The following is a 24,316-nucleotide window of genomic DNA, read 5'->3' as shown; positions in this document are numbered from 1 at the left end:
AGCGGTAATGGCCACTAAAGGTCCCTCCACAACCGTCAACTAGATTTGCAGGCACACTAATCTACAATCTTTGTTTCTTTTTTCTTTAGAATAAAGAGGCTTTTGTTTCTGCAGCCAAAGATGTGATCTCAAACTGCCAGTCAGTTACCCAGTTTATCAGAGTTATTGCCAACCACAGCCTCGACAAGCAGTGTGCAGTTGAACTCTCGCTAATTGTTGAGCAGATTCTCACCATCACAAATCAGCTCAGCATCATTTCCAGGTCAGGAAATTTCAAGCAGAAATCACACACTGAAAACTAATAAAAGAAATGTTGAAAGGGGAAAAAAAAGAAACGTAATATGAGTATTTTCTTCTGCCTGCAAAGTGTCAATGCTGTGACTCCTGGGTGCAAATCTTCTGATGAGATCCTGGTAAAGAACGCACAAAATCTGCTCCAGACAGTCTTACGTGGGGTTCGAGCTGCAGAAACAGCATGCATTAAAGTAAAACCAACACCACAAGCACAAGCAGCAACTCTGGACTACAAATATATGATTCAGTGGCATCTTTTTATTATGCCCTATGAATTGCTTCCTTAAAACTGAACACTTGCACTCTGATTTCAGGGTCTGAAGCAGCCTGAGCCAAATTCGGATGGTGCAGAGGCTACAGCTTTGTGTTTCCAGTGGAAGAGAAACCTGGAGATCCATCGAGCCCAGCAGACCTCTAACCCAGATACAGATGAGCTGGGACTGAGGAAGACGTCGGCGCACCCTTTAGCCCCAAGTCTTGCCCCACAGGTTAATGTATAAGACAGCTACAACTGTATTTTGAAAAGGAAGAAAATAATGTTTCATGCATAAGCTGTGTGTCCTGCTCCGAGAAATCAGCTGCATGAATTGTATTAGAACTGGTGGTTTAAAAAAAAGAAGCACAGCACGCACACTAAAATGACACATTGCAACATTGGTGTGTGGTTCTGAAATAAAACTGGTGCTGTTTCCTGTCTTTATTCCAGATATTTGTAACAAACTCACTGAAACGACTGGCATGTGTTGTAAAAATATCAGACAATATTATGACAACCATAACCACCATACCGACCCACGCTGACATAAAAAAACACCCCAAACCACACTGTACACATGATACAAAATAAGCATTTACAATGTGAATCATGAAAAGAACTTGTTTTTTTTTAAAAAAGGAAATAGCTTCGTTTCAGTCAAACAGGAATACCTCAAATTACAGACGGAGAACTCTGACCTAAACAAACCAATATTACCAAACAATATTCCATCTTACGTCTACAACTTTCAGTCTTTGTAGCACATGTATATTTATAGCCTCTTTTAGGTTCATATTCGACAAAATTCAACAGTAAAAATAGTCATCAAGGTCACATTTGTAACATATATACATACAACTGCAGTGTTATTAAGATAGTACTACTTTTCTGTATAATACACTGGAAAACTTTATCGATTTCTTATGCTGACTGACAGCGTGTTGGAAAACACGTAACATTTTCCCTGCTACTTACAAGCTTCTTCGAGAGATGTGAGGAGCAGCGATGTTTGTTAGAAAAGGTTAAAACATCCTCAAAAGATTCAGACCGCCTGAACCAAAAAACGATGTAGTCACTAAAGACGGAAGTTGTCTATTTTAGTGCAAAGACTTCTGCAAGCTAGCTTAGGTGTAGAGTTTCAAGAGTGTGAAAAGGGAAAATTAGACTAATGTAATCGAAAACTCACATTGAAAATATTCAATTTTGATTATCTGACCCGAACGATCAGCAACTGAAAAATGACAAATGTAAATGGTTTAAAAAAAAATCCCTTATCATAAAGACAGGCATCAACATATACAGTAGATCTCAATATATGAAAGTGTCCGTGAATAAATATGTAAATACAAAAATCCCCCCCCCGGGAAATTATTGTGTTTTTGATTACTTAGTATAATCTCTCTGCGTGGAAAGTGTCTATCGGGTCGTTCAATGGAACGAGCCCCAAGCTGACTTAACAACACCTGGGTCAGGCTTTAGTAAAACTTTCACATCTTTTTATTTCCTCTGATTGTTTAGAACGTGTGTAAAAATGACACAATAGAAACCTTACCTTACACACATTCAAAACACGCCTCTGAGCTTTAATATGACATAGTTACAGGGAACTATACTCTGTGTCTGTATCCAGCATCATCTCCTTACTGATAAATGTGTGGCGTAGTGTTTGGTTTTCTACAGCATCATATAAAGAAATAAATAGATTTATGTAAAGCTAAATAAAGATTAATGTGTCATCAGCAAACATATCTGTTGCAATCAACAGTTGAGTGTTTACTGACAGAAAGGGGAAGCGGTGGGGTCAAAAGTCTTGAACACATCTTTAAGTGTCCTGTCATCTGCCTCTTCCTCTTCCTCCTCCTCTGGATGTTCTTGTTTCGGTTCTTTCTCTGGAGCCGCCTCCTCTTCCTGCTCCTTCTTGTCCTCTGCCTCTTCCTGTGCTCCTGTAGAGCCCTGTCCTCCCTGTTTAGCTTGCCTCGGGTCAGTGTACTGGGGTCGGATTAGCCCAGCCAGAGCCTGGATGGGGAGATTATGTACAGCAGGGGGTTTGACAGGCGAGGCAGGAGGCACAGTGGGAGAAGTGGAAGCTGGAGTGTGATCTGCAGCATCTGTGCTTTTAGCCTCTTCGAACGAGCCGCTTCGTTGGGTTGGTGATAGTGACGGTGCTGGAGTGCTGTCTTTCTTAGCAGCCTGTTTAAGAATCCCCGCCTTTTTAGGAGGCTCAAACTGCTCCTTCTGAACTTGCTCGGTTTGGGAACGAGGATCATACAGGCTGATGCCTCCCAGGATCGTAGTGGGACTCTCCAACCCTCCACCAGAGGACGCCAGTCGAGGAGCATAAGGTGGAAGCTTCTCTGGCTCTGGCTTGGCTCGGGCAGCGTGAGGAGTGGGACTGGCACTCGCCTTCTGTAACCTGGGGTCCAAAAGTCCTGCCCCAGAGGACTGCTCTTTCGGACCCAGCAGCTTGGAGTCCAGACTGGCTGTACGTTTGAGTCTGGGGTCCAAAGACTTTTGCTGGCGTGGGTCTACAGGTCTCTCTGTAGAAGATCGTGACTCTAGAGAACCAGTGGGCAGTCGGCTCATACGTTCCTTCAAACGTGCAGCTGCAAGTCTGGGATCAGATAGCGGAGGGCTGGAGACTGGGGGGTGGTCGGGCAGGCTTGTTCGGTTCATCTGAGCATCAGCAATTAGAGGTGGAAGAGGCAGGTTGATGGAGTGTTCCTGTTTGGGCACTAAGGAGGGGATGAGATCCTCAGGGGCCCACACAACTGTCTGAGCAAAGGCAGGCCGCTGGAGCAGAATGTCAACACGAATATGACTAAACTGCTTTAACTGGCATCGAGGGTCTCTCAGGACCACACCTGGGCTGGCATCTAAAGGAATGAGAACAGCCCTGTCCCTGAGTTCCCTCTCTCCTTCGTCATCCTCCTCTCCTGTAAGAGGCTTTTGATGAACAGGATGGCTCTGCTGCCGATATGAGCTCGGTTCCACTGGTCTCATTTTCCTGGGGTCTCTGGGAAGCCGCGGATCCGAAGCGCCATCTTGCTCCTTTTTCATATCTGGGGGTCGCTGTCTAGGGTCAGCCTTGACACGTGGGTCACTGGGTGGAGCCCTTTCCTTAACGAGGCGGGGGTCACCCAGTGCTGGAGCCACCGGGGCGGTCTTGGGCTGAGACTGCTGCATCTCATTCTGTCTCTTCAGAGATTTAAGAATGGAGGAAACACAGCTCCCATCCTCATCATCGCTCGAGTACCAGTTTGTAGTTTCATCTGCAAAAAAACATGAATAAACAAATAAATCAGATTTAAAGGAGAGTCTTTTTTTCTGTTTCAAATATCTTTTATTAGAAGCAAGTATCACAGTTGTTACAAGTTAATAGAACTTGTGCCCCCTTTTTCTCTAAACAAAACAAGACAAAACAAAAAGACCCCCCGACTGCCAAAAACTTATATTTTCCCAAGATATGCAAGTAAAGGACGCCAAATTAGTTCAAAATCTTTCACATTGCCATTCATGGTATATCTTATTTTTTCAAGGTGAAGTGTATTTGTAAGCTCTGCAAGCCACATCTTTAACACAGGCCTTTCCAAAGCTGCAGGATCAGTTTCTTTGCGATGATCAGCGCATATGACATAAACCTTTTTTGAGCATGTTGTAAGCTTTGTGTTTCTTTGGAGATCCCAAAGATAATCACTGTTGGATTTGGATCAATCTTGTTTTTAAGAATATTAGATAGATAAGTAAAAATGTCACACCAAAAACCCTGAAGCCTTGGACAAAGTGCAAAACTACTAATGTGTCATACATTTTTTTTCAGAGGGGAGAGCAGTTTGGATAAATTTTGTGAAGTCTTTCCCTTGAGTAATGTAACCTGTGTACAATTTTATACTGAATTAAGCAACGACGGGAATTAATAAAAAAGTGTATTTATGTTGCGTAAGACCTCCTGCCAAAAATCTTCCGATAGGGAGATCCCAAATTCCTTTTCCCACTCCTCTTTAATTGAATGAGTTGAAGGTACACTCATCTCCTGTAGTGAGTTATAGAATAATCAGATTCTCTGTTCGAACCCCGGCTATCACTAAGGCATCTATCCAAGGTGTCAGACGACATGCTTTCAAACTGCGGCAAATGTGTGCGGATATAATTTCATAGTTGAAGATATCTAAAAAAATGGCTGCGCGGTAGTCCAAATCTATCTTTTAATTGTTGAAATGACATGAAGGTATCGTTTGAATACAAGTCTTTTAATTTACAAATTCCCAGTTCATGCCACACATTGAAAGCACCGTCTGCACATGATGGAAGGAAAGAGGGGTTAGCTGTAACAGACATACTCATTGATAATGGTTTCAGTTTAAAGTGCTTAATTATTTGTTTCCAAATTTGCAAAATGGTATGGATCAATGGGTTATAATTATAGTATGCACTTGTCAAGGGAGTAGAAGAAAGTAATATTCCACCAACATAGTAAGGAAGGCAGTCCTCCGCTCCATCTGCAGACCATGGGGGAGTAACGCTGTATCATCCAGTAAGAGGCAAATTATTCTTAAATTTGATGCCCAGTAATAATGCATAAAGTTAGGTAGTGCAACTCCTCCAAGGGATCCGTGTTTGCAAAGATGTTCTTTATTTATTCTATGTGTTTTGTAGTTCCATATAAATGGCATAATAATTGCATCCAGCTTTTTTAAGAAAGCTATGGGCAGGAAAATTGGGATATTTTGGACCAAATACAGATATTGCAGGAGAAAGACCATCCTTATTGAGTTCACTCGTCCTATCAATGAGATAGGGAGTGTCCTCCAAAACTGGATGTTGTTTTTTAGCTTCTACCAGTAGAGGTAGAAAGTTTAAAGGAGAGTCTTTTTGGTGTTATCTGTGTATAAGCACTTATTTAGATAATTCTGAGTTGTGTAGGTCACTTTGTTCCAATCTTGCTCCCTGGGTTTCATTTAATCTTAATTAACTCAATAAAGCTGTCCATGGACACTTGCCTCTGCTTGCATTTTCATCCTGGCCATCTGCTCTCTGTGCTTCACTCCCTTGTGGATTTGACTCTTGTTGTTGCTGCTGCTGTGTCAGGTGTAAAAGGATGGCTTTCTGTACTGCAGGTGGTAAAGACTGCAACTGTGACTCTGCACCAATCTGTTGCTGGAGGTTCTGTATGAAAGCCAGACTAGGGTCTACCAAATTGAAAAAAAAACAAAGACACAAAGTTTTGCAAAGTCAATAACAAGTAAAAGGCAGTTAACCTATAAGAACAGCTTATTAATTATATGCTTATATGACTCACCTCCTTGTTGACCAATGGTCTGGTTTCGGAGGAAGCTGCTAAGGAAGTCTACTGGGTTCTGACCCGCAGATGGAAAGGGGAAGAGATTTGGTGTTATCTCTAGATCTGGTATAGGGGGAAATGGAGGCCTCTGTATATTCATCTGCGGGTTGATATTAGGTCGGTTTCCATGGAAGGGTGGCGGCTGACTGGATGGGATCGGCGGCTGCATTGGAAATCCATGCGGCAGGTGCTGCCCTGGTGGGCTTTGTGGCATCGGTGGTGCAGCGGTGTGACCCACGGGAACGGGTGATCCGGGGGGAGGAACAGGAGGAGCAGAAGAGCCTAAAGGCACCATGCTGCCGCTCTGTGTGTCCTCTGAACCTCCAGTAAACTCACCTGTGCATTCTCCTTGATTCTGAGGGTAGTTGGATCCACTGAAAAACAGAGTGCACTCAGGCTTAGGAGAAAATCAAAATTTTTTTAAAGTCTGACCTGGTTTTGATTACAGATTACTCCAGTTACCTCAGACCGATTTTTTGTGCCAAGTCTACAGTTGGTTGAACCTTGATTTCAAAAAGAGAGGGGATCTTCTTCCCTGCTTGGCTATCTGTAGGACTGCTCTGACCAGGAGTGGGCAGCAGCCCAACCCCAGGAGGAGGCTTTGGAAGTGGGGAAATACCCTGTTTTCTCAGATCCTCCAGCTCCAACTCATCCTCCCGGGCATTCTCCTCTTCAGTATTAATTATCTGAATAAAGACACGGGAAAGAAGAAATAAGATAACCGCTGACAGAACTAAGGATGAGCTTCAACTATATTTCGTTTTACCTTATCGAGCAGCTCCTTGGTCACGTCAGTCAAAGCTTCATGGGAGAATTTGCAGTTGTCTCCTTGATAGCATTTGGCTCCGGTATGAAAGAACTTGCACGGGTATTCATGTGCAATCACAGGTTAAGGAACAGAAATAATTAAAGGGTGCAGTTTATGCAATCCAATTACACAAATATAATTAAGAACTATTAGTGAAGGATATTGTGCATGTAAATGCAGTTATCTCCTTTACTGCAGTATCCTTGAAGATAAAACTTACAAAGCTCCTTTTTCTTATCTGGTACAACAAGCTCGTGTTCAAATTTGCACTGCTCGCCCTGTATGAAGACATCACAAAATGTTTTTTTCTTTAATCTTTTAAGTTAGTTAGGACAGTATTTACCTTACTAAAAGCAGGTTTACGTTATAAAAACAAATTAAAGGGCATTAACGCTGCCGTACCTTGATGCACCGACCCTCCAGGAAATACTTGCAGATGTACCTCCCGTTATGTTCAACGGTGTGCTGATTGATAAACTCCTTGCTCATTATTGGCCGCTTCTTCTGGAAACCGGACAAATTTTTTCCTTCCTGTGACACAAAATTAGCAACAGCTAATTCACGGTGCAATTTAAACCAGCGATGGGAGAGTACAGTGAAATATTCAGCTCACATACCTGCGCCATGTCTTCCATCCCCTGTTCTCCCCCTCGACCTCGTCCGCGTCCTCCCCAGGGTTTACCCTTCAGCTTCTTGTTCTTGTTCAGCATCCCACGTCCTCTCCCCGGTCCACTCCCTCTGCCTCTTCCCCTCTGCCCGTCTGGAAATTACATTTTAACAAAAATGAGTAAACTCTCTTCACCCTTAAAGATGTTTGCGATACATCTCTGCCTATGACATTGTTGTGTTTATAATTTAAAAAGCATTCGTACACTGTTGTTGCTTCATCCCCCTCATGTTTCCTCTGTTCATCTGGTCTTTAGCGTGCCGCCCCCTTCCCTGACTCGACGAATCTTTTGACTGCTGATACTCGGACATGTCGTCTTCATAATCATCCTCCTCGTCATCGTAGTCGTACTTGTCGTCGCTGTAGTCGCTGTATTTGTCGAAATCGCTGCTCTTGTACGGTGGGGACCTGTGTGAGTTGCCTCCCTTTGAATGCTTGTGGTCAAAGCAGAGGGAGTGAATTATGTCAGACAATAATGTTTGCATGAATATAAACACTGCGAGCTGTTCTGAACTCACCTGAGAGGACTGGCCATCAGACTCGCGATTAGATCCCAGGCCCTTTCTGCCTTTGGACCTTTCCGGTCGATCGTAGTCAGAGTCGTAGCTGTCGGAGCTGGAGCTGCTTGAGGGGGAGTGATGCTGAGGTGAGGGTAAACAGAAATAAAGAAAAATGAAACATAACATTAATTTTAAATGGGTTAGTTCACATTTATGCTCTAATTGCAAGAGCAGGAGGAGATATTTTAATGCAACAACAAGCTGTACAGTAGCATCTTACTTTCGGTCTGTCACGTCTCCTTCTTTTAGACCTCCTCTTCTCTCGGGTCTTTCTGTATCTTTTCCTGGAGTGTCTGTGAGCCTTTTCCTCTTTCTCTCTAATCTTCTCCTTCTCCTTTTCCTTCTCCTTCTCTTCATTCACCTCCGCGGCCTCCTTGTTGTCCTCTTCAATTCCAATCCCTTCATCATCTATTTCTCCATCTTCCAGTTCACCATCCTCTCTGGAAAGATAAAAGGAATATAAATACTCACTATTGACACTATTTTGGACAGACTTTAAATGTTTACAAATAATACATCAATTGTAGCTATAGTTAAACCAAAAAAGTAATGATTTGGAATAATCGGCTGTTTTTTCTGTTACAAATTTCCAAAAGATCTCAGGTTTGATCCCAGGAGGAGCCACAACTCCCCTGCGGGTCTTGTTATGTGGGGCACCTGATGTAAAAATCTACCAAAACATGTGACGCTATCTGCCAAGAATGCATTAAATGTTATGTTGGAACAGATGATTATCATTACAATCAGAGGATCACTTATTAGTTTGCAGAGCATTACTCATAACTCAGCGTGACCAGGCTATACTTCATACACATGTGGCTTTTTGTAAATACAGTACATTTAGTTGCATCACTAAAGTAGTTTATACAACCTCATCCAAATGTAAAAATTTGATGTTTATCTGCTGTAATTCACATATTTACAACTAAAATTAAACATACTAATACAGACTAAATATTCTAATCAATTTTTAATATGAAACAAAATCCTGGCAAATGTTTCAGAGTTGGCAATCTTTTCATTGTAAATAATTCCAGGTGATTTAGAAATACAGTGCTGGTGGGAGGGTGGAACAAAAACATTATGAAACAGATCCAATAAAGCAATCTAGGTCAGTTTTTACAGATACTAGCTGCCTCTTCCTCAGTCTGAATTAATCCAAAGCTAACATTGTGTATGTAAAGTTGGCTTTTGAGTTAATTGAAGCAGAACAGGCGTCAGGTTTAACAAGAAACATCCATCTAACCACCCATTTTCTTAACGGTTTATCCAGCTTAGGGCCACAGGGCTGTTGGATCCTGTCTCAGCTGTCGCAGAGCAAAAGGTGGGGGACAATCTTTACAGGTCACCATCATCCTCAATGACAAACATCTGCCAGGTTAAATATTTTATTTCAAATCACCTTTTTCTATTGTTGTAACTGCCTGTACAGCACATCTAACTGAGGACCAAAAGCAAATGATGAAAAATAGTAGCATCAGTGTTAGAAGGCAGTTTATAAGGACCTAATACAACTATGTAAATGTTAAATATTTACATTAAAGTGCATTTTCCAGTGATAAACAACACTAGGTGCTTCAATCATACCCGAAGCCCACACTGGAAATTATGTTTCTGCCCATTTTAAGAATTAAAAACTGTAACAGATGCTCAAAGTCCAGGCTAGAAGTTGAGCCATCAAGTTTTTTTCCAACCTAACACATGAGCAACTGGTTGACTTGGTTTTCTACAGTGAAAAAAATCTGTGAAATTACTTGATCAAAGATTTTTAACAGAAAACCAAATTGTTTGTCTTGTTTTTGAACATAATGCAAAGCAAATCACAAGGACACAGGTATGGCCTACATCCTGCAGAAGCACATCATCTCAACTCTGCGTGAACCCTGCTTCAGCAATACCGGTAGTTGCCCAGTAGGGGGAGTACAGTATGAGGATGGGCGTGGCATTTACATAGTCATTTGCATAGTCTCCTGCAGATGGCAACAATGAAGCCATGAATCCCTGAGCTACAACAACAGAATGATGAGGTCTCTATGTTGCATGGAAATGATCATGAATGAGTCTCATCGACACGGTGATGTGTAATCGAGGCTGTGTGAACAGCGCCATTCAACTGCACCAAAGAGGCATGCAAAAAAAATGTTAAGAGAGGGGGGGAAAGAAGTGAAATGTCTCTATATCCCGCAATTCGTGGTTAAAAGAGAAAACAGTAACACAAGCATGTAGACCCACAGCACTGAAATTGAAACGCACAGATGAGCGTATTAATAATTGCACAAGAATATTACTCGACCTTTCATCCCCTGCAAGCTCAGAGTCTGTCATGTTTTTGTCAAGAACAGGGGCTGGGGGACTGGAAACAAGGCTCACAGAAGCCATTGGAGAACGGATCTGCCTCCCTTTTCCCCGGTACAAGAGTGAATGAATTCAGTCACTCAAGGAGACGTTGGTTTGTGAGAGATGCTGGAAGATTTCAGACTGGAAAAGACTCACGGTGTTACATGTCTCGACAGAGACAGTAAACAGACACTCTCCTCTTTCATATCAATGACGTTTTAACTCTGTGAGCGCAGCTTGATACCCCGCTTTGCTAATGTCCCGTCGGTTGACAGCTGCCATGGTGAAATAGAGGAGACGGAGGGAGAAACAGACAGAAATGTAACCATGTTCGTTGATTTCAGCATCTTCATAGGCTTTCTCAACAGGGACATCATCTCAAAATGGCTTCTGAGTTCTGCAGCACATTCCTCGATTATGTATTCTCGGTGTTTTTATACTTCTGTCGGGATCTATCTAACATGGACACAGCAAACTCTGCCCGGCAATTGGTCAAAGCCAGCACGGGTAAGCAGAGCTGCCGTTCTTATTGGTTGAACGCAGTGTCGGTCACTTTCAACATCTGCAACAATGAAATGCATATCGCACTTCGCTTTTCCCTTTGTTTTCACTGTTGTCGCGTGTGTTATGCACTTATAACCATCATACCTTACGCTGCTTAGCAAAATTAAAACACCTGAACATAAATATCTGTCGATTTATAAGCACAAACGCATTTCTTGTGTCGTTTAATTTTTTTTTTACGCGAACGGGCTCGCGTAGTGGGACTTCACGCGCGTGTGCAGTCCCGTCATCGACCAGCAGATGTCGCTTTAACTCTACAAATCGACCCGTAAAGACTAAAGAGTTTGCTCGTAGAGATGCGAGCCAGTAAACATACTGAGCGTCCGGTTATTATCGCCAGCAAACTCACAGAAGACTGGAAAAGTCGCACGTTAAGTAAACATATTAACCTAATAATGCAGATATTTGACAAACCCATTAGAAATATGCTGTTAATGGAATTATTATTCTGAAAAGGCTATTCATTGTTAGGTTGTAGGAAAAATAATCTTTACGAGGCTATAACTAAATATAAAAGTCTAACTATGATCGTGCAATTTGCCAAATGCACAGATAATGTTGTATGATGGGATGAGAGAGGTAAAGAAAGAAACGTGTTTGGCTGTGTCTCGGTGGGAGGGATTCCTGCTGCAGGAAGCCTAGGTGGCGTGCAGAGCTCAGAGGCGAAACTTTCCAAGACCCCAGATATAGAGACGCGGGCGCATCTCTGTCTCAGGCACCTGATGAACATCTTCCACACTCTTCAAACGAGTAGACGGAACTTCTCCACTATTCTGGGGGCATCCAATAGCCTAAAAGGAAGCCTGTTAAATATCTGAGAACAGCAATAGGAAACGGTAGCCTGTTAACTTGGCTGCAGTTTCTGCGATGGCACTGTCTTTCCGATGCAGGTGTTTGCTTTTGCTGTGTTTGACAGCCATCCACAGTGGTCATGGCACCGTTCAGGTAGGAACAATTTACTTTACGCGCGTCCAGAAGTTTACTGAGAGTTTTATGCCTGAGAAAACTGGGTCAATAATCCCATCGCAAAATCTCATTGAATGCTGTAAAAATCTTCATACATCTTTCAGAAACAAAATGATTAGAATCAAATTTAACTATCCATACAATGACACAAAAATGTTGTTGTTGTTTTCTTTTTTTTCCTTATTAGTTTGTGCGGTTGGAAGGTTTTCGACCACCGTGTATTTTAGTGTAATATTAAATCTACTTCGTGTTTTTTAATTGGGAAAAAAAAATCAATTGAATCTCCTCATGTCTTGTCAGCTGGTGGCATTTCCCCTGTTTTCTGTCCGAGGCACATAACAGAGCAGGGGCCAGTCTTAATGCTGCACAGGTCCGAGCTCTGTACACCATGCATTTCAATGTATTGAACTTTGTTGTTATTGTACGAAGCCCTGTGAATTCCAGTGCAGGAATTTAAGGTATGCTGCCCAGAGGTGTTCCAATGTAAGCATGTGATTAATAAACCCTCCTAAAAGGATTAGCGGCACTTTCTGTGGGGAACTTTGTAATGGCTTGACAAGTGTTCCCTCCAAAGTAACAGCCTGTGGCACCCATGCTATTTTGAGTCTGCCCATTCGGGATTATCCAATGAGCATGTGCCTTCCTACCGCCATGCAAAATATACAGAGGAACAGCATTTTGGACTTAGGTCCCACTGACATCTGCCACACAGCTTTAGCCCAGCTGTGTCTTTCTCTAGAGTTGTGTTATAAGAGTGAAAAGGGGTGAGGGAGAGTGCTGTGAGGTATAAGTGAATATATTCTAGTAGAAAGCAATAGTTCTGGGTGAAATAAAATATAGTTTGGCGCTTATCATCAGGTATAGTAAAAATATCTCAAATAAATGTTTTCATAGTGTTGCATAACATATTTTAGTATCCGTGAAAATGCTTTGTGACTATAATAACTGTTTGTCCACCAATAACATGGGTTTAATCTAAATTACTTCATTCTCCACAGCTGCACAATAATGTTTATTCATCACTCAGGTATTACGTTTTATAACCATTAAACTGAAGTAACCTTTCATCCTGCGCTCAGTTTTTGCTGGCAAGTCGTTGGATTTTGAAATGTTTTTCCAGGAGTCTTTATTCTGCTCACAGTCTTCGTTCGTTATTAACAGACATGCATGGATAAGCACCAGGTGGTTGGGGTGCTTCGTCAGATGGAGAAGTTTCTGAAAGGCCAGGAGATGCGGTTTAACGAGGGGCTGAGGATCATGAAGTCAAAACTGGCAGCGCTTCAGAACTCTGTCTCCAAGTTACCTCAAGCAGACCAGTCGTCTGGTGAGTGATAAACAGGAACAGTGTTATCAGAATTAGCAGAATCATCATCATAACATTTAGACATAGAAGAAAAAAGCACCATAAATCATAACGTTAACAATGGCTCAGCTAAAGTCAAGCGATTCAGCTGGACATGGCAATGCAGGGACCTCTTATTGGAGTAGTTAAGTGGAATTTAACCAACGAATATTCATTATTACAAATGTGGGTTTTTTTTGTTCTATCATAGACAAAAATTAAATATAAATAAAAAATATGTATAAATACATACCTATTAATATTTTTTTAACTGTCCCTTAGTGAATTGCACCACAACCAAATGCTTTTGACCAGCAGTAAGCTTCTGGAGTTATTCTGGCTGGATATTTGACCACTCTTCTTGGCAGAAGTGGTACAGCTAATTTAAATTGGTTGGTATCCTGGCATGGACCTGATTTTTAAACACAGTCCACAAATTTTCAATAAGGTTGAGGTCAGAACTTGAAAAGGACATTGCAGAGGCTTACTGTTAGCCTGCTATCCATTTCAAACCCAGTTTTGATGTGTTTAGGATCATGGGTTTGGGAATACCAAATTCTGTCCAAGTTTCTACCGGGTAGCTGTTAATTTGAGGTAAAGTTGAAGAATTTGGAGGTATTCCTCCTTCTCCGTTAACATGTACCAGTGCCAGTAGCACCAAAACAGGCCCAAAGCATGATACTACCACCACCATGCTTGACAGTTGTTACAGTGTTCTCAGTTTTGAAAGCCTCAACTTTACTCCTTCAAACACACTTATTGTCATTGTGGCCAAATAGTTCTATCTTTCTCTCGTTGGACCATAAAGCGTTTCTCCAGAAGGCATTTTTTTTGTCCATGTGGGCAGCTACAAATTTCACTTGAGTTTGAATGTGTCAATTGTGGAGCAGGGGTTTCTTTGTTGGTCGGCACGTCTCATTTCGCAGCAGTGTAAACTGGCTTCGCTGAGGACACTGATGCTGGTGTTCCAGTTGTTTTCAGTTCATGGCAGGGCCTTGGTGGGTTGTTCCTAAACATCCTAACCAATTTCTGAGTTGTAGCACTTGGGTTTTCTGCAGTTTCTCTCAGCATTACACAGTCTGAGCTAAGGGTTTGTTGGCATGTTCAATCTTGGTAAGATTGTGGAATTGTATTAACACATAGCTGAATGGTCCAAACCAGCGAGCTGCCAAAACGTCTGCTTTTATATAGGTGGTCACACTTGGTTAATCAGTACATCTGATAGGCTGATCAAATACCCTCTTAATTCCCATGGTAGCAGTAATGGTGTACATAGTTTTCCATAGGGCTTCACAGTCCTGTGAAACCTTCCTTTTTCACCTGACGGCCTCCTCTGGACATGCTGCAGGCAGTGCCATCTGTGCATGGATTGCAAGTGTTCATATCTCTTGTTGAAGAATTGCTTGTAAATGAAGTAGACTGAACCAAATCTGAGACATATACATTTGTGTTCAGTAAATTACCAGTCTCAACACTGACTAAAATCAGGAGCCAGATATTAGAAATTGATTAAAATCAGACTCAAAACAGATTTAATAAAACTTGCGTTTCTTTCTTCTTTTTTTTTTTTTTTCTTTTTTTTTTACCAACTATTACACAGCTATTATGCTTCAAAGTTAACATACCTGATAAATGACTGTTTAAACCACAGGAAAGATGTCCAAATGCCCCACCAGCCACTTAAACACAGAGTACGGTATGTGGTTGGTTACTATAAGTAGGGCAGCATTTATCCCATAATGCCACTAAAGTCCTTTCATTTGCATGTCATGCTGTATAAAGTTTCATATGCATGCATGATATGACTGCTGTTGTTATGTTTTTTGTTTTGTTTATAATTCAGCGGCGCACTTTTATGTTAAAGTCAGGAGAAAATTCCAGAGTATCAAATTTCAAACATTTTAGAAAGTTTGTTTTCTTTAACTTGATTTTTCCTCTTGAGTGAGTGACAGTGGAGAGCCAGACATACTTTCTTGTATTATGGAATGGAATTATACTTTTCTTCTAGCACTTCAAGGCCATCTCAGTTACAGCACTGGGTACTTGACAGGGGAAGTGGATTTGTGGAATTGTGTTATTTGGCAACAGACACTGACACCAATTTGCTAGTGATGGACCAGCGCAGTTCATAGCTCTGTGAAGAATACTTGGCAGGACAGAAAGAAGCTGTTTTGCATTTACAGCAATAAAGGTTCAGCAAAATAAAAAAGGAAGGAAGAAATATCACAACACCAACTTTAAATGCTTAGACTGAGATAAAACCAAAAAATGTCAAATTCTAGATTGAGTTAACATCATCACTGAGTGATGCCTATGTGCTATATCACACAGAAACTGATCAGAAAACAGCACAATGGGGGGGGGGATGTTGTAATAATACAATCATTATCTGTACACAACTCAGTCTGACCAAGTGTGACTTAGAAACTGAAATGTTTTCAGTTTAGGAACAAAAAGAAAAGGAAACAGTTTTTCCACAATTCCTCAAGTTTTAAGAAGAACATAAATCTCATGAAAGTTAAAAATGTAATCCATTCCTATGATTATGTAATGTAGTTATATACTATTAGGGTATTATACATCATACCTTCCAGAGCACGATACATAGCATAACATCTGAGTGCTGGTACACTTCTGACTCATAAAAATGGCTGTTCCTTTGCCCGATGACTGTAAATGAGGCATTGAACAATCTTTTCCCATGAAGTTTCTGCACTGCCCAGAGACACGTGTATATCCTCAGGCAGAGAATGCCAGAGGATGTTGGAAGGCTTATTCCACATGTGACCAGCCTTCCTCTTGTTCCCTTTTTCTTTCTCCCACAGCACCCACCACCTGCCCCTCCCTGGAAGCCCCTGCTCATGGAACCAAGTTCGGGTCAAAGTATTTTGTTGGCCACGAGGTCCATTTCACTTGTTCCCCAGGCTACCACCTTGTGGGTTCTGCGACGCGAGTTTGCCGGGAAAATGGCACCTGGACCGGCGCCGACGTAACCTGTAAAGGTGAGCTTCACTTTCACTATAGACTTTTAAGATTAGAAGATATTTATTACCCACAAATTCCCAGTTAGACCAGTTTCAGGTGCAGAATGCCATCGCGGATGGATGTTTTTATCTTTCTTCCATATAAAAACATCAGTTCCCGTTTGTGTTTTATTTTCTTTATTATTCACTGTTGAGCAAAAATGTCCACAAAAATCTATTTAGGGTGACCCTGTCTTAGCATTGTATGAATGACTGGCTGAAAAAGACATCAGCTCAGAAAGCAAACAGCACAATGGAGTTCCTCGTACACATAGATAACAGGCAAAGAAAAGAGCCATTCTTCAGAGTGTGTGGAGCTCCTCGGCACGCTGAATGAAGCGCTCGTTAAAATGGCATTAAATGTCTCTGAACACAGAAAAACACCCGTACTACATTCCACTGTGGGTCCATTTCCCCGCAGGCTTCTACCCATCATTGCCAGACAGCACTGGTGTGGCTACTGTAAGTTGACACCCCCAGCCCTCGCTCATGTTTCCTCGGTTCTTCAACAGTAGCCCCACTGCACCGGGTTAAGTCCAGTCATTATACTCACACTATGGTCTGATTGCACAGAAGTATGCCAAGCATGCTCTTGATAGCCCTTTCAGCCTGCACCGGTGGCTCTCCTCCAGAAATTCCAAGTGGCACATTTGAACATGTGCGTACGTTTATTGACATTCATGGTTAAAACAACACAAGAGTGCCCGACTCTGCACAGTATTATCCCAGTTCGTGCTATTCAGTCCAGCGTATTTGATGGCTAAAAATACTCATACCAAAAAATTGATCTTGATAGAGTTTGAAAGTCTTTAAAGTTAAGAAGAGTTTAAAAATATCTAGCACGGTGCAGTGGGCCTTTTCATGTTACAGTCCTGTGGTTGCTCCTGGGCAAGCCAAATAAAAATTAGAGGAACTGGTTGTTATCCTGTATACTGTGGCCTCAGTGCTGAGGTTCAAAGAGCACAGTCTACTTCAAAATGTGTACATCTGTAAAACTTTCGGAGCCAACTAGACTTCATAAGGCACGGCATGCCAATCTTCCACTTGTGTCCTAATTTAAAGAGACAGAGCAAATTGTGGTGCTGTCACAACGCCACAATCAATGCCGTCCTGCTAACTCTGTCAAACATATGCACAATATCCTTTAGTATTTATTACTTTATTGACATCACACCGAGTCAGAGTAACGCATCCACTTGTTTTGACATCATACAGGTTCAAGACTACATTTAAACTGCTGGGACGTTTTTGAAGCATCCTCAGCTTGTAGCTCAGCATGCACAGTGGTGCAGGGGTTAGCACCATCTCCTACTCTGGGTTTCATCCACCAGAGTTTGGAATTTGGATGTGCTCCCTGTGCCTGCATGGTTTCTTTCTGGCTACTCCAACTTCTGTGCAGAGACAAGCATGTTAGGTTCAAAATTAGCCAATCTTAATTGATGTTTCTCCGTGTAAGCCTTGTAAGAGAATGATTTCCTGTCCAGGGTGTACAGTACCTGATCTCATGTTCAACTGGGACAGGCTTCAATCACACCCCTTGATTTTCATATTAATGGCCATTTCTGACACTGATATAGTCTTACTCACAATCCGAGGCATTTGCAGCAGTACCAGTTCGGGCATGTTTCAATGAAGCCACGGAAACATTTGTAAAGGATTTTCTCCATGAAAATGATCAGAGGCTAGTGAAGACGTTGCACATTTCTCAACACGTTGACTGTAGTTAATTTAATACTCTCCTATATCCGCAGATGTAAGCGAATGTGCAAGTAATCCCTGCCAGAATGGAGGTACCTGTGTGGAAGGGGTCAACCAGTACAAATGCACTTGCCCCCAAAACTGGAGTGGCTCCCACTGCCAGCACCAAACACAGACAGGTCAGTACCATGGAAGGAATGTCTGAGTCCCTTGGTTTGTTTGTATTAGCATGTCACTCGGGACTTTACCCTAGGTGGCATTACGATTTCATAATTTATTTTTTTCTATCACAGCGCCCCCCGAGTGGAGTGTCATGAACGATCCAGCGTTCAGCCGGAGACCTCGCTGTGCCCAAGTGAACCAAGCCCAGCACTGCAGCTGCGATGCGGGCTTTCACATGAGTGGCACCTCTGACAATAGTATCTGTCAGGGTGAGCTGTAATTATGTGCTACCTTAATTGATCCCTGTTGGGAAATTCTCATTTTCTCCACCTCATAGGGAGGTAAGGTCAGCCGCAGAGCCGTTCCCTTGAGCTGCTGACCTGCTCTACGATATCTCCGTGGGGCATAAAGAGATGTTATATGGAATTTACTGATGAAAATACCACAAAGTACCTGAATCCTTCACTCCTCTGGTGATTAATACAGTTGCAAATGAGAGTAATCTGTAGAGCCAGTCTGTAACAAACAAAATAATCCTCTTGAGAGGTCACGAGCTGATTAGCATCTCTTTAGGTCTTAGTTACCCTCATCGAGCCATATCAAATATACTGTTACCTATGTTCCAAATAGGTCCTCCCATCTGAGTTACTTTTGCAGGCACATTTCTTTGACCTTGTTATATGATGCATGTTTTAAAGTCAGTGTGTACATGCATTTATTTTCTGTTTATTGACAGATGTAAATGAGTGTGAAGTGTACCGGCTGGACCAAGGAGGGAAACTGTGCGTCCACGAGTGTGTAAATGTCCCAGGCTCGTACCACTGCGCTTGCCCCAGCGGTTACAAGTTGCTTCTAGATGGGCGGAGCTGTGAGGGTGAGTGACAAGGGGGAACGCAGGACAAAGGCTTATTCACAGGGCCCTGGCTGCAGATCTCACTGGATAAGTAGCTCAGATAGGAATACCTGTGATTTAGAAGGATACGGAGCAGCAGAGATTTTAGTTTTTCTGTAGAATTGTTTGTCTGCGTTGCTATTTTTATTGTTATCCCTGAAGGTAACCGTGCTTTCCAAAGGAATGAATGACCTCACCCCTTCCCAGTAGAAGGGATATTTAGGACATTTCTGGTAGTCAAACTTAAAAAAAACAAAAAAACCCCAATAAATAGCAGAGCACCCCCTGCTCACACCGTGGTAACCAGGAAGCAGGGTGTCGGCCTGGCAAGCTTCTCTCCCTGCTTCTCATTCTTACATGCCTTTGCTGTTTTGGCCTCCAGATGTGGATGAATGTTTAAGCCAACAGCACAACTGTAGCCGAGGGACAACTTGTATCAACATGGGAGGAGGCTTTCAGTGCGTCAATCCAGAGTGTCCCCACTCTCACGGCGACATCAGCTACGTCAAGACATCTGCCTTGTAAGTAGATGCATCCTAATGTGAACCACTAGTCTTCTTTGTTTTTTCAGTGACTAGTTAAAAAAAACAAAACATCTGTCACGTCTTAGCGAGAACAGCCATCTTTTAAATGACTCCTTGGGAACTAAATCAGACCCAACTGTTGAGCACTACGGCTTTTGAACAGGAAGAATAGCAAAAGTAAACTTTTGTGTAGCTTTGTTTAGGTGTGTCAGTAGCCGTGCATACACAACAGGATGTCAAAATACACACAAAAAAAGGTCTGTTATTGACAACTACACTTGAGAAATGCCTTACAGCCTCTGAGTTTAATACAGTCCAGGACCTGTTTGCCATTGGTAGAAATAACATTACATTTCTATGGTAACTGCTGAGGTCTGGCAACACAGACACATCACTAACAGCCAAGTTAAAAAACAGTTTGGGAACATGAATTAAAGGCTGCCCGTGAGACGGATACGAAGCCTGTTCACAGTTTACCAGCCAACCTCCTGGTCCAACTTTGACTTTCTGTACTTGCTGTAGTCCCAGTGAGCGAAACATCTGGATGCATTCACTCAGTTTTATCCATAGACTGTATAGAGAAGAAGCACATAGCCACTGTGATGTCAGTCTGTGGAATATGGGCTTTTAGAGACAGATTTACTAATGCTTAGGTTTTGGCATAAAAAAACTACAAAGATTACAAAGAGAGCGCAGCGACAAGGTTCCATGTAAAGAGGTAGGAACTCAGTGTGCAAGAAATAGGAAGGAGAATATTTAAATCAGGGGCACAAACTGATTTTCTAACTTTTGTGAGGCATAATCTACTCCTAATTGGGCCGATATTTAACGCAAAAAAGTGCGTCTTATTTCTTGCACCTATTTTTCAATATTGAAATGTACTGACTACGTTTAGAGAACAGGGAAACTTTTGTAGATCAGCCCTAAAACTAACCACACCTATGAGCGCTATTTGGGGATTGCGTCAGATGCTATTTTGCCCCATTTAGTAAAGCCGATCTTAAGGGCTTTAAATTCTAAGGGTGGATCTGGCTGAGTACTGAAGGATACTGTACACTCATATGGAAGGGTTGTGTCCATTACATTTTACTTATTTTACTCTAAATGAGACCAAAGTTTCCCAAATAACCAGAAGACTGGGTTAAATAAGATGTGAAAATAGTAATTGAGACCATTAGGAAAAATGGTTACTGAGTTAATAAATGAAAAGAGTATTATAATCTTTTAATTTGAAACCATGCTTACTTTTGCAACCAAATGAGTCATCGCCCTGGTGGCCATTAAAAAGAAGCACGTTTAATGCACTTCCACACACTGGATTTCACTTTTCAGACCTGGAGACATCCATCTTTTATTCTTGTCTCTGGTTTCAATAATCTGGTGAAAGGATTTACTGCTGTAATAATGCACTTGTTTTCCCACGTACTACTTTTTGCGAGTGATGAATTCCCTCGTGACATAGAAAATGCACACTCAGCAGAACTGCACCATTTTTTTCCCCTATTTCTTTGGAGCCACGTAGGATGTCAATATGTTTTATTTGCCAGCCATCAGCAAGCTGCTTCATTTAAGTGCATGAAACAAAGCTCTGTTTGCTTCTACTGAACCATCAGTGTGGTGAAATAGTGCTCTGGTGCCAGCAAACCTGAAGGAGAAATGTTTGAGGAAAATACTTGTAACAAGAGAGAAAAGAAAAGATTCGAGTGAGAGTGTAGCTGTGACCCAGTTCCTTTCTACGTGCTCATGTTCACCACATTTTAGGTTCATGAAAGATTGAATTCAGTGTAAGTGCAGATGTTAGTGTGCATATTAGATCCACGTTATTGTTGCTAGGTCCCACAGCGCAATGAATAGCGGAAATAGACACTCATAGCTCCAACAACTGATAAGACAGCTTCTGGAAACTTTTAGATAATATAACAAAATGTTGGAAAATACAATAATCTCAATAAACTGAAAGTCCAGATACATTTCTCAGATCTCGTGTCAGGTCTTTGTTGGATTTTTTCCTATTTCTTAAGGAACCAGCTTTCATATACTGTAAATCTAGGTTTTTAAACTCTGTCCCTTCTTGTCCATTTTCCCCAGATTTTTTAAGAACTCTTTAAGAACCATGCTGAGATATGCCAAAACTTCAGCTCTTTGGGAATCACCTAGCTGGTGCAAAAATACTATGTTATGCCTGCCAGACTGCGTTATCTTTGGCATAATTTGGAGATGCAGCTAAAGAAATGGTTTGTGACAGGCTGCTAGGGTGACAGGGCAGCTAAAGATTTAAAATGGTCTCTTTGCTAAGTTGCCTGTTATGTGTAGACACAACACTTAGTTGGGAGTTAGGAGCCTTTTTATGCTTGGTCAGGTACAAGGACTGGACTGAAATGGAGTAAACATGCAGCCAATGTCTAGAGAAAAACATTGAAATGAGTATATGTATGTGTGTGTTTCACTTCTCCAAAGCACTTTGCCCAGTAATTCTTAATATTTACTGTATTTCCTTCCTGCAGTCAGTGTGAGAGAAACCCCTGCCCCATGGACAGCCGTTCCTGCCACCTGGCCCCTAAGACTGTGTCCTTTCACTACCTGTCTCTGCCCTCCAACCTGAAGACTCCCGCCACGCTTTTCCGCATGGCGACCGCTGCCGTCCCCGGCCGCGCCGGCCCGGACAGCCTGCGTTTCGGCATAGTGGGCGGAAACTCACGCAGTATCTTTGTTATGCAGCGCTCAGACAGACAGACTGGTGAGCTGATACTGGTCCAGCAGCTGCGCGGGCCACAGGAGATCAGCGTTGACGTGGACATGTCCGAGTACAGCGACCGCACCTTTCAGGCCAAGCATGTGGCCCGGGTCCACATTCTGGTTTCACCTTACAATTTCTGAGCAAAGGAGGAAGATAAAGAGACTGAAAACTGTAGGAAGTTTACTTCAACCTATTTCAGAAATCAGTTTGTCTGAATTAGCAGTCACAGCCAAAATTACCAAAAGAGTGAGAAGGCGACAAAGCTGATTTTTAATCTCTATTTTATAAATCCAAAAATTAATGGAGAATTATAATGTAGCTGCATCTTTAGATAGTATCAGTATGCCTATGATTGACAATACTTGGCTCAGTGCATTTACATTTATAAGATCTAAATAACAGCATAATGAATGCAGAATGAGGGATCCATAGCTGTCATTGCTGTTGCTTTCTGTATGGCCACTATAGTTAATGTTTGTGTAGCTCAGGCCGCAGATTTAATGCACTGCCTTTGCTTAACTGATGATAAATCCCTTTTTGACATTAGTGCTCCTGTGGCTCTAATTTATTGGCGATAATTGTTGCTGTTTTTTTGAGTTTTGTTTACAATATAGGAAACAGTATGCCACATGTTTATCTTCAATCATATACTGTATATTGGGGTTTTTTTACTAGCTTGCTTTGTTTACCTTTTGTAATACTAAGGGAGATTTTTAAGCAGTAGCTGCAGTGCTGTACCTGGTCTGTTTCCCCTGTTTCTCATAACCTGTATGTTACCCAGAGGTATTCTCATTATACTCCAAAACAATGATGATTTGTCAACCTTGCCAATGTAATACATAGTTTATCTGGAATTTTAATTGCCTCGGCATAACTGCAATAAAATCAGTCCAACTTTTCAGTATTTGTTAGGACTACCTCGCTTGATCCTGAGCAGAGTTCTTTTAAATGGCTTTGCAAATGTGCTTGTTTTCATTCAACAACCATTGTGGGGGGATTTTAATCACTGAAAGGCAAACCCATACATAGCTGAAAAATGAAGCTTGGATGGCTATAAAACGCTTTCTGAATGAAGAGATGAAAGATTCGAGAAGAAGAATGTGTGTTCAATAACATAACCCCTGGAGCAGAAGTTCACAGGCAGTACACATCATACAAGTATTTCCAACATGTCTTAGAAACAAAGGAAGTCTCATAGTGTTTTTATTTGACTTTAGTAGAAGCAACAGCAACTGTCACATCTTCAAAATGCATCTCAGTGTGTCTATTTGATAAAGGAAAAGCAAAACAAAAAAGATTAATGCTTACCACATGTGTTCTCTTAACTTCTCCTGTCCTCCTCTTATGTCTGCATCCAGGGGGTTTACATCGCAATAAAAGGGGCCAAAAAGAGCTAGGCTACATGCTTCGAGGCAGGAGTGGATAGTGAGACTCAAAACACATGCCTCAATGATACGCACTGCTTTGAAAATGACAATGCGCCTTAATAGCTGGCGTAATTTCCTTTGGTAATGTACCAGGAGCTCTTACATTGCAGCCTTTGTTTCAGTGTGGAGCTCAGGCTGTTTGATGTTTATACGTTTCATCCATTCTCCGGCAGAGGGATATTGCCAGAGACAGCTGGAGAGCACTGAGCTACAAGCCATTTTCAGGAGAGTAATATCAAAAATGTACAGAAGGGGACGGTCCCCGGGGCAGACAGAATGGAGAGGTCATTCATATAGTCACAGAAAAAAAAGGTTGACTTTAGTTTGGTTCTTCCTCCCATCACCCCTAACTAGTCACAGCAGATGGCAGACACTCCCTGAGCCTCGTTCTGCTGCAGGTTTCTTCCTGATAAAAGGACGTTTTTCCTTCTCACTGTCACCAAAGCACTTGGGTCATCTGATTGTTAGGGTTTTCTCTGCATTACTGTAGGGTCTTTAACTTCCAATACAAAGTGCCTTGAAGCAACTGTTGCTGTGAATTGGCACTATATAAATAAAATTTGTTCTCGCAATGACTACTTTACTAGCAGTCATCTCTGTAAATGATGGATGGCTTAATGGACATTAAACATTAAATGTTAATAGTGGATCAATCCATAGAGGTGTTTTGCTCTACTTTTTTTTAAACAGGTTAGCTGAAATGTCACTTGTGTCACCTGCA

General features: G+C 41.8%; 2 protein-coding genes across 2 annotated transcripts; one reads left to right on the top strand and one right to left on the bottom strand.

The window, feature by feature from the left end:
• Window positions 1–954: 954 nt before the first annotated feature.
• On the bottom strand, window positions 955–10,736 carry zc3h6 (zinc finger CCCH-type containing 6). Its single transcript, XM_005737066.1, has 12 exons — window positions 10,217–10,736; window positions 8,144–8,363; window positions 7,882–8,004; window positions 7,569–7,797; window positions 7,314–7,456; window positions 7,099–7,227; window positions 6,860–6,974; window positions 6,655–6,764; window positions 6,351–6,574; window positions 5,847–6,262; window positions 5,548–5,736; window positions 955–3,819 (listed from the first exon to the last, which is right to left on the bottom strand). Exons 1-12 carry the CDS (start codon window positions 10,300–10,302, stop codon window positions 2,324–2,326), a joined length of 3,480 nt encoding a protein of 1,159 aa, XP_005737123.1. The 5' UTR covers window positions 10,303–10,736; the 3' UTR covers window positions 955–2,323.
• A 738-nt stretch (window positions 10,737–11,474) lies between these two features.
• On the top strand, window positions 11,475–23,095 carry fbln7 (fibulin 7). The gene is made up of 8 exons (XM_005737065.1): window positions 11,475–11,769; window positions 12,952–13,114; window positions 15,958–16,134; window positions 17,907–18,032; window positions 18,147–18,284; window positions 18,752–18,889; window positions 19,290–19,428; window positions 21,936–23,095. The coding sequence occupies exons 1-8, from the start codon at window positions 11,692–11,694 to the stop codon at window positions 22,306–22,308; spliced, it is 1,332 nt and encodes a 443-aa protein (XP_005737122.1). The 5' UTR covers window positions 11,475–11,691; the 3' UTR covers window positions 22,309–23,095.
• The last annotated feature ends 1,221 nt before the right edge of the window (window positions 23,096–24,316 follow it).

Source organism: Pundamilia nyererei, unplaced genomic scaffold (assembly GCF_000239375.1).
Source record: "Pundamilia nyererei isolate P.nyererei 1_Seehausen unplaced genomic scaffold, PunNye1.0 scaffold00073, whole genome shotgun sequence".
NCBI classification, from domain to species: domain Eukaryota; kingdom Metazoa; phylum Chordata; class Actinopteri; order Cichliformes; family Cichlidae; genus Pundamilia; species Pundamilia nyererei.
The sequence above is the reverse complement of the archived record's forward strand: the minus strand, read 5'-3'. Positions and strand labels throughout refer to the sequence as shown.